The sequence below is a fragment of the Scardinius erythrophthalmus genome (assembly GCF_964197995.2).
Source record: "Scardinius erythrophthalmus genome assembly, chromosome: 6".
NCBI classification, from domain to species: domain Eukaryota; kingdom Metazoa; phylum Chordata; class Actinopteri; order Cypriniformes; family Leuciscidae; genus Scardinius; species Scardinius erythrophthalmus.
Window position 1 is genome coordinate 19,842,926 of NC_138226.1, and position 15,649 is coordinate 19,858,574.

The 15,649-nt window shown below is 37.4% G+C and overlaps 1 protein-coding gene across 1 annotated transcript in view; it reads left to right on the forward strand.

The window, feature by feature from the left end:
- Window positions 1-15,649, forward strand: part of dnah7 (dynein, axonemal, heavy chain 7) — a gene marked incomplete at its 5' end in the record, with an annotated part of 86,083 nt that overhangs the window by 69,387 nt on the left and 1,047 nt on the right. The window contains 15 exons of the mRNA XM_081367356.1: window positions 1,507-1,640; window positions 1,871-2,206; window positions 3,630-3,756; window positions 4,362-4,556; window positions 4,675-4,767; window positions 5,238-5,414; window positions 7,128-7,289; window positions 7,511-7,711; window positions 7,866-8,027; window positions 9,101-9,286; window positions 10,389-10,526; window positions 10,648-10,878; window positions 12,201-12,353; window positions 13,241-13,418; window positions 14,374-14,477. Of these exons, the coding sequence (XP_081223482.1) occupies window positions 1,507-1,640; window positions 1,871-2,206; window positions 3,630-3,756; window positions 4,362-4,556; window positions 4,675-4,767; window positions 5,238-5,414; window positions 7,128-7,289; window positions 7,511-7,711; window positions 7,866-8,027; window positions 9,101-9,286; window positions 10,389-10,526; window positions 10,648-10,878; window positions 12,201-12,353; window positions 13,241-13,418; window positions 14,374-14,477 (2,577 nt within the window). The remainder of the gene's footprint in view (window positions 1-1,506; window positions 1,641-1,870; window positions 2,207-3,629; window positions 3,757-4,361; window positions 4,557-4,674; window positions 4,768-5,237; window positions 5,415-7,127; window positions 7,290-7,510; window positions 7,712-7,865; window positions 8,028-9,100; window positions 9,287-10,388; window positions 10,527-10,647; window positions 10,879-12,200; window positions 12,354-13,240; window positions 13,419-14,373; window positions 14,478-15,649) is intronic.

The window sequence follows — 15,649 nt, forward strand, 5'->3', positions numbered from 1 at the left end:
TCACTTCAGTTCTTCTGGAGGTGCAGCAACACGAATAGTTGGTACGGATCCTTTTTCCAGAAGCAGCTTTTAGCAAAACCATCTTTATACTGACCTCGTTTGTAAAGCAGTCTGGTGTGTGAAATGATTCGCGCAAACATGAGAGCATTGACGACGTTGATCATGGGGAATATTCCCTTCGAAAACAAAACTCAGCCACTGCGTCTTCAGCGGTTCGGATTTAGGAACATCAACATGATGCTGTGATCGTTTTTACACCCAAGAACAGAACACCACAATCGCTTAGACGCCATTCTACTCACAGACAGTCAGAGACAGTGCTCCAGCGAGACGCGCGGACTATGATTGACAGCTCGCTCACGAGCGAGGGCGGAGTCTGTGTTTGAACTGCGGCTGTCAATCAACCATCGTGGGAGGGGCGTCCACGGTCGAACGGCTTGATTAGAGACAGGGGAAAACATATAAGAAGATTTAAAAAAAAAACACTGGATGGATTTTTATCATTTTATGATGGTTGTGTACAGGCACTGCCAACACACATTTCAGTACAATTAACTTGTAAAAGTGCATGTACCATTATATGACCCCTTTAAAATTAAATTAAAAGGGCTGGTGTGTCATTTCTGTGCCACTAGGGCCACCTAAAGGATTTGAAAACAATATTCTGAACAATCATCTGCCCTAAACTCATTGGTTGAGTCAGTTTTGCTGTGTCAGGCTGGTCTGCATACTTGAACAAATTTTGGAATTTTCAAAAAAATACCCGCTTGAAATACCTGGACTCTGGACTTGATTTCTTAAAGGGATACTCCACCGTCTTTTCATATTAAACTATGTTATTCCCTTAACTAAGACGAGTTGATACATACCTCTCTCGTCTCAGTGCGTGCACTCAATCGCTCTGGCGCGCGGCGAAACTTTGTTCACTCAGTTCATTAGCTTCTCTGCTTGGCCCATATTGAATGAACTGAGTGAACAAAGTTTTGCGCGCGCCAGAGCGATTGAGTGCACGCACTGAGACGAGAGAGGTATGTATCAACTCGTCTTAGTTAAGGGAATAACATAGTTTAATATGAAAAGATGGTGGAGTATCCCATTAACAACCACCTAGACTCCTTAATGAGTCTGAGATATCATTTCAATTTAGGATGATGTAGGAGCATGAGGTGTTCACAACAGGATAAAACAAATGATATTGTTGAGGAACATCAGGATTACAATTCTTCATCACAAAATGTGTTCCACCAAAACCTCACATGTATCACAGCCGGTAATTAAAGAAATATTAGGTCTGATAATAGCAAGCAAGCAGTCAAAAAAACCTTGGAGGATATAATTTTCTAGAAAAGTTAGTTTTGTGATCGGTTACACCAAATCCATAAAGTGAATCTGTGGCCATTTGAGGCTCATGTAAAAAATAAACACAAGCGTCTGCTCTCATTAAAAATAGGATTCTAAGAACAACTGCCCCCAGCACTGTCAGTGTTTTTCTCCTGTTTTGTTCAGGTGACCCTGCTGAACTTCATGATCACCCCAGAGGGGATGCAAGACCAGCTGCTGGGCATTGTGGTGGCCAGAGAGAGACCTGACCTTGAAGAGGAGAAACAAGCGCTCATCGTACAGGGCGCTGAGAACAAGAGGTATCACCCAGAAACACAATTAACCTGACAGTTTAGTCCTATGGGTTCCTTACTTCAAATATTGTGTCTAAAAGCAAGACAAGTTGAATCCTTGGGTAAATAATGATCTCCTTATGAAGTGAGGGCAAAGAGCAACATGCTCTCTCAGTGCAGTCATGTCAAAAACAAACCAAACAGGTATTGTACATTTGTGTTTTTATCCATGTACTTTCTCTCTCTTTTCTTTGTAGACAGCTGAAAGAAATAGAGGATAAAATCCTAGAAGTGCTCTCTGCCTCCGAGGGTAACATTTTGGAGGATGAGTCTGCTGTTCAGATCCTCTCATCTTCTAAGGTTCTGGCCAATAAGATCTCTGAGAAACAGGCTATTGCTGAGGTTACTGAGCAGAAGATTGATCAGACACGCTTGGGCTACACCCCCATAGCCATTCACTCTGCAATTTTGTTTTTTTCCATCGCTGACCTGGCCAACATCGAGCCCATGTATCAGTACTCTCTAACCTGGTTCATCAACCTCTTCATCATGTCCATTGATAATTCTACCAAAAGTGACCTTCTTGAACAAAGGTGCTATGTCCCTTCCGATGTTATTTTTAAAGCATGTCTATTACAGTCATTGAATGTGTTCTTAATTAATCTTAATTATGGCATGCTTTGAAAAGTCAAAGTTGCAGCTACAAGACACTTTGAATATCTAGTACATATAGATACTTAATAGGATAGTTCAAGTTATATAATTATTTACTTACCCTCATGTCTTTCCAGACCTCTGTGTCATTTTGGTTAGTTTTTTGTCCATTCAGTGAAAGTATGTTCCACAGAAGAAAGAAAGTCATACAGGTTTTGGAATGACAAAAATTATGACAGAACATTCATTTTTAATTGAAAACTCCTTTTAAAGGCACCACAGTTTCCTGAGAGACTATCTCTGACATGGATTCTGTTGTAATATGGACGTGTAGTGTGGGGAGGTTTTTTAAACAAAAGAATATTTCCTGTATGACTATATAGCACTGTCTTACTTGGCCAGTATAGCGTTCTGATGTGAGTTTGATATCTGAGAGCTGTGAGAATATTTTGACACTTCAGTCCAGGGCAGAAAGAATCCTCTGGTTAAAAGAACACATTGTCAATTCTCTATAGGACAGAGACACCAAAAACAGATCTCTAAAACTTAAGAGAGTGCTCTTAAAGCTCTTCTTCAGTAGCAGCAGGTGTTTATTTAATATTTTTTAAAGTGTGTTTATCTAAAGTGACATTTAAAAAGATGTAATGTCTAATCCAGTGGTTCTCAACCTGGTCTCCAAGACCCAATCAGACAGTGGTTCTGGAACTTTTTGGCTCCAGGGCCCCCCATTTTCCACAAAAATATTCGAAGGTCTCATGACATTTTAAGTTCATATACAAAAATTCCCATTAGTAGTCTTTCTTACTTTAGGTGACTTTTTCAGGTCTAGAAATCATACTTTTTTGAAATGAGGCTTTCTCATATATAAATCCTGGTTCTTCAAAGAAAAAATATTCATATTTTATAATAACATAATTTATAAGTTTTAATCATAAATATAAGTTTTAGATTGTTTATTATTATTTTAGATAGTTTATTATTATTATTATTATTGTTATTGTTGTTGTTATTATTATTACCAGAGATACATATCAGCTCAGATTAGAGTGTAATGATTTGGTCCAAAAAAAGGTTGAGAACCACTGGTCTAGTCATTGAACACAAATATGATGATCATTAATATTAAAGCTATAAGGATATTGATAAATTCCAATGATGAAAACGAGAAGAAAACTTTTATAGCTAACATATAAATATAACTAAATGTAGTCCTAAAAACAAGTGTGGTCTAGTAACATTTTAAAGTTTTTTTTGTGTATTATGTTTAATGTACATCACATCACTCAGACACTTTTTTTTTCTCTAAACCGTTTTCAAAATGTTGAACTGATTTCTGCCACAATGCTTTCTCTGTGTATTTAGACTCCAAATTCTGAAGGACCATTTTACGTACTCGCTTTACGTCAACGTATGTCGCTCTCTGTTTGAGAAGGACAAACTCCTCTTCTCCTTCTGCCTCAATGTCAATCTGCTCAAACACAACAAGCTCGTGAGTAACTGCCTCCACTTGCACACAGCTGTGATTTATTGAATCAATAAACTTGGGAAAGACAGTGCTTCATCTGATAAATAATAGTAAGAATGAAGAGGTTACTCTCACACAAGTCATCTTAAGGTTAATGACTTGCATGCATCAGTCTGACGATGTTTATATCATGACTGTTTAAATGGTCCTGCAACATTCGTCCACATAAACACTAGTTTAACCGATTTAATCGAAGTTTAATTGATTTATGATCCATGTTTGTCACACTGGCTCTCCATGCCTGAGCCGTTACTCAAGTTTCAACTGTCTATCATCCATTTATTGTACTGTCAGTAGTTTTGTCAGCTCCTGAATCATGTGGTGTGGGGCTGATGCACCAGTACATTCATTTTTATATACTGCTGCTTTTCTGTCAGTGACTTTAAGACTCATTCGATGTAGCTCTGTTCTTTTGAGTTGGGAAAAAAAGTTGAGTTTAATCAAGCACAGTTGCTGAAAAACAAATTGTGTCTAAACTCAGTGAGAGAGAATTTTCATTGCAGATGTAACTGAATGAGGTAATGCATGGACAGCTTTCCCCTACCACCTTCTGTTCCCTTCTCTTTCAGGTGGATGACAATGAATGGCGTTTTCTCCTGACAGGTGGTGTGGGTCTGGATAACCCTCATTCGAACCCCTGCACCTGGTTGCCTAAAACATCCTGGGATGAGATCTGTCGATTGGATGAGATGGAGCGCTTTAAAGGCCTGCGGAAAGACCTGGCTCGACTCCGGGACGGCTGGAAAGAGGTTTACGATAGCAAGGTGCCATTGAGATTAAGCACACACCATTTCTTTCCTGCTCAGTGGTATGAAATGGACAGGGGAAGTATGAAAGGAACACCAGATTTTTCATTTTATGGTCTGTGTGTGTGTTCTGCAGGACCCCCATCATGCTGCATTCCCTTCGGAGTGGCAGGAAAAACTAGGACATTTCCAAAGGATGTTGGTCATAAGATGCTTACGGCCAGACAAGGTAAGGCTCTTTTTATTGCGTTTATTAATATACCTCGGATTGGATTGTAAGAAAATGTATACTTTTATTCAGTAAGGATGCATCAAATTGATCAAAAGTGAAAGTAAAGACAATTTTAATGTTATAAAAGATTTCTATTTCAAATAAATGTTGCTCTTTTGAACTTCCTATTCATTAAAGAAGATTAAAAATACATCAGCACCACAAATGTTTGATAATATTGATAATATTAAGAAATGTTTTGAGCACCAAATCAGCATATTAGAATGATTTATGCAGGATCATGTGACACTGAAATACTGAAGTAATGGCTGCTGAATATAACAGTCATTTTAAAAATTTCACAGTATTTTACTGTAATTTTTTTTTATCAAATAAATGCAGCCTTGGTGAGCATGGTGAGCAAATCGTATATATGTGGCGTAAAAACCTCACATTTGGACTTCTTTTCTTGTGTCTACCCATCTCAGATTGTTCCCATGGTTCAAGAGTTTGTGTCAGAGAACTTGGGGCAGCAGTTTATTGAGGTGCCACCCTTTAATTTAGCCACAGCTTTTGCGGACAGTCATTGCTGCGCTCCGCTCATCTTTATCCTGTCCCCAGGATCAGACCCCATGGCAGCTCTGCTCAAGTTTGGCGAAGAGCAGGTACAAACAATTATAGGCTTTTAATCGCCATCATTTTCAGATTGAATTATTCTGTATTCAGGGTACCCGCGGGGTCTTAAAAGCATTGAAAAAGTCTTAAATTTGATAATCTCAAATTAAGGCCTTAAAAGCCTTGAATTTGGTATACAAAGTCTTTGATTTCGTTACAGAGGTCTTAATTTTTTTTTTTTTTTTTTTTGCCTTTTCTATGATTAAATTCATACCGTAACAAAATTAACTGTTACTAATGTAGACTAATTAAAAATTAGTCGCGTAACGTTGAGTGCACCTCGCGCTTCACGTCATTAAAGAACGCGCGAAAGCGTGCGCACCCGTTACGATGGTTACTAAACAGAGCTTTTCTGTTAAAAGAACATGTTTTCTACCCGGTCTTTTCAGTAGTACGTTATCTGGCCACAGCCATCCACGCGCGCTCTCTCTACGTTGTTCAAGCAGCGCGGATGATCTGAAAACACAGACAAGCTGGAGTTCAGCGATCTTCATTTGAGAAGATCTGTCACGAGCCGCTTGCGCTGTTTGTGCGACTAAATCTGCGATCAAAATGCAGGCTGATATACAGCAGTGTTTTTAATGTTGATCATTATGCGAGCAAGAATCCAATGTTTCCCGACTATCCACACGATTTCAAATGTGACATTGATTTTATACAACAGTAAAAAAAAAAAAAAGGGTAACATTGAGTGATGTACTACATTTTAAACAGTATTGTCAGGCTTATTGCTCTATTTTGCAACAAAATCTGTGGCTTTGACAAAGACAATGAGTTACCGCCACCTACTGGCGATTTTAATATATTTTTATTAATATTAAACGTTTTTTAACATTGAATATTTATTGAACATTGTTTTATTTAAAGAATTATTTATTTTTTAAAGGTATTATAAAGGTGAAAAATGAAATGGAAAAATCGATTAAATGGGGCAAATATTGTCCCTTAATGGAAAGATGTGACTGCAGTCGTGGAAGAGAGGGGGTACGGCACTGTAAAAAATTGGAGAACTAAGGAAAAGGGATATGTAGAATTGCACAAGTGCTACTGCTAAAGAGTGCAATGTCAATACAGCCTGTTAGCTTAATTTTAATTTCTCATAAGCTTAATCGAATTGGCCTAAAGAGAATAATTATGACATTTTCTGTCTAAAGACTACATATAAAATAGCTACCAAAATTAAAGTAACTGCAGTTTGACTAAAAGTAATGACTAAAAGTTGACAAAAAATGCAAACACATTTCGTCAACTAAAACTATGAAAGGCAGAATGACTCAAATGTGACTAAGACCAATAAGCATTTTCGTCTGAAGATGAAGAGTAAGACTAAATAAAAAATGGCTGCCAAAATTAACATTGGCATACACACGTGCACCCTACAACGCTGCTGCGTATGTATTTTATATGACTGATAATTTACATAAAATGTTTTATTTAATTCAAGTAGTCTACTTGTACATAATTATTTTTTAGGGTTTAAAATGTATACAGATTTGACATTTTCCACTCATACTTCTGTCGGAATTAGTTCGAAGTTGGCATTGAATTTCATTTGAAATGGTATTAAAAAGGTCTTAAAAAGCCTTGAATTTAAGTTGGAGGATCCTGGGGGTACCCTGGTATTAGTAGAAAGATGATTTTTTTTAATATCTGGAATGCTGTTTTGGTTTGTAATGGGTGACTGTGTTTGGCTTGTTGTTCAGGGTTTCACAGGTAACAGACTGACCTCCCTGTCTCTGGGACAGGGTCAGGGCCCCATCGCCATGAGCATGATTGAGACTGGTGTGAAGGAGGGAACCTGGGTGGTTTTACAGAACTGCCACCTGGCCACCTCTTGGATGTCCACCCTTGAGCGTGTTTGTGAGGTAGTACATAAATATTTGATGATCCAAACATGATGGAACAGTAGCTTTTAATATTATTATTTTCACACCCACATTTGCTACTTTATGTAGAATATTATTTTCAATGTAAAATACTCTTTATCATTTAAATGCATGTATTGCATGTCCAATGTATACGTGTGTACAACATAAAACAATGTGCAGTGGAAACACTCTGAAGCAGCACTTTGAATTTCTGACAGGAGCTGAATCCAGATACCGTTCACCCAGACTTCCGCTTGTGGCTGACCAGTTACCCCTCTCCCAACTTTCCTGTGGCTGTACTGCAAAACGGAGTCAAAATGACCAATGAGGCTCCCAAGGGTCTGCGCTCCAACATCATCCGTTCTTTCTACATGGACCCTATATCTGACCCTGAGTTCTTTGACAGCAGCTCAAAGCCGGTAGGTCACAGGAAATTCAAGGTTTTTGAAGTGCTCAACATGATGCATATCTTTTGATGATTGTAATGTTTATTTTTGGAGTCCTTCATAATCAAACTACCTATTAATTGTTTCAAACAAATGTAAAAAGAGGCCTTTTGTGTGTGTGTTTTAGGCTGTCTTTAAGAAGCTGCTGTTTAGCTTGTGCTTCTTCCATGCCCTGGCCCAAGAGAGGAGGAAATTTGGTCCTCTTGGCTGGAACATCCCCTATGAGTTTAACGAGACAGATCTGCGGATTTCTGTCCAGCAGTTACACATGTTCTTGGACCAGTATGAGGTGAGATCACACGTGTCTTTTCTTTATATTCACATACAAACAAATTTTCTTTCACTGTTCTTACAACACACACACACACACACACACCAGACTCTCCTCATCACCCTCTTCCTTTTCATGCTTTCCAGCATGCCCCTTAAACCACTCCTAAAAAAAGAACGTTCTTGACATTTTCCCAACTTCAGAGAAGCACTCCTCATACTTCCCTTCCTCCTTTCAAAACAAGCAGACTGCACCAACTGATCAAGAGCTTCCCTCAATGCTCTGACATTTCTCCAGTGCTACGGAGGGCCACCCACTGCATTAGCAAGGGAAATTTCAACAGGAAATGTCACAATCCTGCCACTCCTCTGTCCATCTTTTCATATCCCCCCTGAAGATCATTATATCGAACCCACCAACCTGACATGCATCTCCAATTAAAAAAATAAGTCTTTGTTGTGCGGCCCTGCTTTTAAAACAGATGAGGTTGCTGTCTGTTTTTTTGTGTGTGTGTGTGTGTGTGTGTGTGTGTGTGTGTGTGTGTGTGTGTGTGTGTGTGTGTGTGTGTGTGTGTGTGTGTGTGTGTGTGTGTGTGTGTGTGTGTGTGTGTGTGTGTGTGTGTGTGTGTGTGTGTGTGTGTGTGTGTGTGTCTTTTTTTAAAGAAATCTGAACAATAGGGTGAAAAATTGGGACATCCCTCACCTTAAACGTCTTTGTTAGAGTCATGGTCAGAGTAGCGTTCACACATGTAGCCACACTATTCAAAATGAAAATAAATAGCTCATATGATAAAAAAAAGGTAAGTCATAATCATGAGAAATCGAATTTTCCTTGATCTTTTGAGATAAAATAGCTTCACCTCAGTCCAAAAAGAGAGTTTATTGAAGCTGAGCTGCAAAAACGATTCATCATGGAAATGTATTTGTCATCTGCTCCCTTAAAATGCTTCAGATAATTAAACGTATTAATTAAACTCATCATTCTCATCTGATTACCATCCCCTGACAATTTTCATCCACCGTGTTATGTATAGGTCATCTTATTAAGTTTAGTCTTGCTTATATGGTGATTTCTCTCTGTGTCCTTACTAGGAGATCCCCTTTGATGCTCTTTGCTACATGACAGGAGAGTGTAACTACGGAGGTCGGGTCACAGACGACTGGGATCGCAGGACCCTGCGCACAATAGTTTCCATATTCTACACCCCCAAGATCATTGACGATGCCGATTACAAGTTTGACCCCAGTGGCCTGTATTACTCACCACCTGAAGGAGATGTAAGACACAATGACAAAATGCCAAAAAGTTAAATGAAAAAACTGATGAACAACATATTCAGTCTGGCATATATACCACCATTCTAAAGTATGTTGGTTGGTAAGATTTAAAGTCTCTTATGCTCATCAACGGCTGCATTTATTTGATCACTAAAAACAGTAATTAGAGCTGTGGAATATAATCGTTTTTTCGATGCATCGCTATAAAAACTCGAATTAAATATTGTAATATATCTATAATATAATAAACCTGCTGCTGTCTGTCATTAATGTTAATCAAGCAACTAAAGAAAAGAGGAAATCAACCACTCACCTAGACTAAATAACTTTTGTAGCTAATAATCAATTTATTTGTAATTAATGCACTAAAGACCATGCAGTGATTATTTTTACATTTGATTATTACATTACTTAAATTACTTAAATGCTTCTGTTAAAAAAAGTAAAAAGTAAAGCACTGTTAATTTCATTTGTTTGTTTCTTATATTGTATTTTTTGTACTATTTGTTATTTGCATCTTCGTTCTTGTTTTTAACAACAACTAAAAACTGAATGGCATCCTTTTCCTTCCTTGATCATATTTCTTTCAAAGGAAGACCATATGCACCTCTGCATGCCGAGGTTTCTCATTCAAAACAAAGCCTAAGAGAAAGCAATTATAAGAGAAAACAACAATTCTTTTCTTTGTACAAGCTCAGTCAAGGTGTTAGTGAGCTCAGTGGATCCCTCCCATATTATACGACTGTTTAAAATGACTACAGACATAATTGACTTAGTAAACAAACAAAAAAACATAAGTCTTTAGTAGATGCATCGGTATGAAATTTCTGAAAAGGGGATTATGAGCTATAAGTTCAATAACTAAACACAGTGGGTTGCTGCCAGTGGTGATGTCTGATTTATTTGTGAGCACATGTATAATCTATGCCCAATTTTATTTGGCATTTTCTCTCGAAATCTTTTATTCATGAATGTCATTTGCATAGCCATTATTATAAATGTCAGCAATCTCAAGGGTAGCCTGTTTTAAGTGCATGCCATTATTTAGCATCACCATCCTGGATTTAGTGTTGCATTAAAAAGCTGATTGTTTCCTTTTCAGTATAACAGCTACATCGAGTACACCAAGACACTTCCTCTAAATCCCTCACCTGAAATCTTTGGCATGAATGCCAATGCTGATATTACTAAGGACCAAGTGGAAACACAGCTGCTGTTTGATAGCATTCTTCTCACTCAGGTTTGCAAACTCATTTTGATTATTGGTGCAAACTAGCTAGTATAAAGTAGCTCTTAGTAGTACTATCAATGACCTAAGTGATTTTTGTAACGGTTATTTTTGCTTGATTTTGCCCTCACAGTCTCGTTCTTCAGGTGGCAGTGCTACATCTACTGATGACATGGTGTACGAGGTGGCTGCAGACATTCTTAATAAACTTCCTCAGGATTTCGATATAGATGCTTCCATGCGCAAGTACCCTACCAGCTACAATCAAAGCATGAACACAGTGCTGGTGCAGGAGATGGGACGATTCAATAAACTCCTCAAGACCATCCGGGATTCATGTGTCAACATCCAAAAGGCCATCAAGGTCAGAACATTAGCAAAACCTCTGTGAAGGTTTAACACTTCAATCGATCATGTTTTCAGGTTCTTATTCTCTCTGGTCTGAGCACAAATTGAGCTCCAGGGGGAATTTGCAGTCCAATGGAAGCATTGTTGTCAACTATATAATACTTCTATGTGAGGCTTCGGACAAGCTCAGCTGTTAGAGGATGTTTTCTCTCCATTTGCTCATAGCATGGTCCAGTTAGCAACATTCATTTAGCTTTCAGGAGTATATGATGGCATTTCATGTCACGCTAATGCACAAAGATATTATTAATATCTGCAATACATTTATGTTGGTTCTGTTCTGTTTACTAATCTCCCTGCTCTTATCCATACTAGGCTGCATGGATGGGCAGGGAGTTCGCCCAGAACAGAACCAACATAAATTTATTGCAGATATCATTAATGTTCTTGATAATAATTTAATGTGACAACATAAATTAACAGTCACCTGCCAGAACTAATGCTATGCTTGAGATTAATATAAAATAATCTCATGAGATCTCAAAGAGATAATACATTTATAAATTATAAAATGTATATGTATTTCACTTTTTATTTATTTAGAAAGTTCCATTTAAAATGATTATTCTAATAGAGTAATCATTCTGTTTGCATTGTTCCTTAGTTTAAATAAGTTTATTATAAATTTATATAAATTTATTAGTTTGAATTATGCTCATTTTTCTGCAAAACCTTTATATAGAAGCAATGCAAACTAAAAAAATAGTATTGGAACATTCACTCCCTGCTGAAAGATACAAGGAAAATTCATCGTACCCCAGGGCATGTCCTAATGCTGTTCACTCCAGCTGAGCCTCCTTGTCCTTTAGTTTGACTGACAGCTCTGATCCCAGTTAGCATTACCACCCCGCAGGGTGAGAGGGATGCATATGCTGAGATCTGATCACAACCCTGGCTTACATTTACACATTGTGAACCCTTATCCTATAATCTAACCCTAAAATAATCCCTTTATCTCTTCTGACTACAGCTTGATTTCTGCTCTGAGGAACCTCTCCTTTATCCTTTCATTATTATTCATGATCATTTATCTCTATACAACATCAAATGCAAAAAAAGTTTGAAACCAGCCCATAGAAAGAAAACGACAACATAATTTTTCCTTAGAATAGAAAATGTCAATATACTATAAATATGACCCCCATGAGGAATTTACACATTTACCCCCGTGAGGTGACATGTTATGGCAATTTCAATGCAATTTTGACAATTATACATAAAACAATCAGGATGGAAAGACAAAGCAATGATTGAATGCATGTGTGCATCTTGACAAAGGGACTGGTGGTTATGTCTGCTGAACTTGAGGAAGTAGTGAGCAGCATTCTGAAAGGCCGCATCCCTGCCATGTGGATGAAGTCGTCATATCCCAGCCTCAAACCACTGGGAAGTTACATCAGCGACTTTCTTGAAAGACTCAAGTTTTTACAGGTAAACTCTTCAGTGATAAAGCATATACAGTACTTTTCATTCCACCACAGCCCATCACACTTTATTTGACATGGAAATGGTATGTTCACAGTATTTGCTTAGTCAAACTAAGTATCAAAGACTACAATCACACTACTGTTCAAAAGTTTGGGGTCATAAGAGGTTTTTTTTATTTTTTTTTAAGAAACATACTTTTATTGCGCTAGGATGCATTAAATTGATCAAAAGTTGAAGGCATTTATAATTTTACAAAAAAATATATTTCAAATAAATGTTGTTCTTTTGAACTTTATATTCATCAAAGAATCCTAAAAATCATTTCCACAAAAATATAAAGCAATACAACTGTTTTCAATGTTGATAGTAATAAGAAATGTTTCTTGTGCCCCAAATCAGCTTCTTAGAATGATTTCCTCAAACTTTTGAACGGGAGTGTATGAGAGAAAAAACCTTTCCTTTCTTACTTTCAGTAATACTGTGTTACATATTTGGATTCGATAACCACAGTTCTGTACATCATCATAATTTCTAGTGATCAATTCAAGTATTTACTTACCTTGGGATACTCAAGTGCACATTCATACAGCAGATGAAGCAGAAAGGATTCTAGTTTGCATTGTGAGCCACGGGAAAATCACATGAAATGCAACTGACTCACTGTCTCATTCAGTGAGCTCAGATTACAAAAGTGCTTCTGCAAAAGACTGTATTGTAAATACATTATACAAGTGCCCTTCCATTCAATAAAAGTAAAAAAATACTTTGAGTCTGTTACATTCCAAAGACTCCTTTTAGCCTTCAAGTTATGCCTTTAGAATCAGTTGATTTTGTTTGTGATTTATTGGTTTTGGTGTTTAATAATAGTATCATCTGTATCATCCACACAGTGCTGGTACATGGACGGCACACCTGCAGTGTTCTGGATTTCCGGCTTCTTTTTCACTCAGGCCTTCCTCACTGGAAGCCAGCAGAATTTCGCCCGAAAATACACCGTCCCCATTGACCTGCTCAGCTTCGACTTTGAAGTCATGGAGGACAAGGAATACAAAAACCCCCCAGAGGATGGTGAGAAAGATAAAGAGAGAGAGAAGGAAAGAAAAAGAGTATTGACAAGCATGAAATGTAAAATATATGAAAGGGAAATGAGTTACAAGTGACAAAAGGAAAGAGAGACGCACAGTTTCATTAACCCCTCACTGCGGCTGAGTGCCATCAATCAGAGTCAACATTACATTGCTCTGACATCAGACCCCTGCTGCTCTTTCATCAGTACATGATGAGCATCTCTCCAGAGGAGACCCATCTCTCTGAGACCATCACACACTGCATGAGGCTGGTTATGTGTGCGTTTGACTTCAACAGATACTTTGTTGTACCTACTTCATTTTTTATAGTTCAATCAGTCAGTGTATAAATGGGGAGAGTTTTTAGTTAGTGTGCATGTGTGCAAGGGTGTAAAGTACTTCATTATTTCAAGGAATTTTAACTGAATATTCTTACATTTTCAATGCAAAAATTATACTTCTATTTCTGCATGTCTGCATGTTTTAAATCTTTATGAGCTCAGGGCTTGATTTTCGCCTTGGGATTGCACGTATTGTGCACAATTTTACTAATTCACGCAAATTTTGTGGTCACACCCAAAGTGCACGCACATAAAGCTGCCTCTCGGTACTAAATTGAGTTCTTTTTCGCTGCTTATTGCACTTAGTCAAATACACATAAAATAATGTAAAAATGCCAGTCTTGGCAGGTATTCACATATACACAGTCGGTATGTTTTAAGTGAACGCAAATAGTTGAGAAAGAAAGCGCCTGTGTAACAGTATAATGGATCCATGCGTCAGGTCTTAAAATGACAGCAACCTGATATACCAGTTGAAAAAAAGTCGACTTGGTTCTTTTAAATGTGGATCTCATGATCTATTTTTGGCTAGATACTGTGACTTCTCATGCAGTACCCATACTTTTTCTAATAATTATTAATCCTCTGTACTTTTTGTATTTGTGCTTCTGTCAGGTGTTTACATCCGTGGCCTTTTCTTAGATGGTGCCCGCTGGGATCGGAGAACAAAACGCTTGGCAGAGTCTTTCCCCAAAATACTGCATGACGCCATGCCTGTGGTGAGAGACTGTAAAATGTCTAATCTCATTCAAATAAGGCTGATGATATCATGCATATCCTCTGATGTGGGTAGATATTACAGAGACTAGAGTCACAAGAAAGTCATTCCACTGTAATGATGGAAAATGTATTAAACTTGCAAAAACTTGTTTCAGTGCAATTCAAAAGTTTCAATGCAATTCAAAAATGTTTTGCTTGCAGGCAAACTATACCAGTAACTATAGAAACAAGAAGCAATCATGAGAGAAAAAAAATACCTTTTTTTTCACCAAAAAAATGTGAACCAAGGGACAATAATTTCCTGCACAGAGTGGCTAAATCATATTTGCAGACATTCAGGTTCTTCAGTCTTTAGAATTAGTCCAGTTATAAAAGCATGAAATGGTTGGTTGTTATTAGGTTCCATGTGTGAAAAAGTTAATCCACAAATAAAATGCTTTTCTTCTGTTGAATCCACTGGAAGCATTTAAAGTCTACATGAAACAGCATTCCCAAATTGACCATAATGTTACATATGTCAGAGTGAAACTGAATATTCAACAAGGATTTTTTTTTTATTATTATTATTTATTGATAATGTATTAAGAAAGTAAATATGTTGACTTCAATCTCAGTGCAGCCAAATAAATCTCTTCAGTGCCAAATAAAAACACATGCATAATACACTTGAAGGAAAATCAGAACTTCGGCAGCCTTATACCCAGCAGAGGGTCTGCACAGACACCCCATTTTTCGGATTTCCTTGAAGATGGCTCTTTGAAGAAAGTTTAAGAAAATCTCAACATTAAAAACGTTATTTCATATTTAAATACAGTACGAGAAGGGAGTTCTAACTGTCTATATACGACAGGTGATATATTCAAATAGTTGAAAAGGGAAGTAGGGAAGAGAAAACTACTTCTGTCAGTTTTGTCCTTTTTATTCTGCACAGTGGACATTGCCACAATAAATAATGCATTCACTGCCTGTTTAATATTCAGACATTTCAGGAAAACTCATTACCAAAATATTTTTTTGACAAGAGCTAAACTTAATTAAACATGCATTTGTTGCTTACAGTAAAACTTTGAAATGCAAATTTCTTTTGAAGGCCATTATTAATTTCAGCTGAACGTATTTCATCTGAAACACTGAGCATAAATACACCCACAAGTTGTATGTACAGTATGTA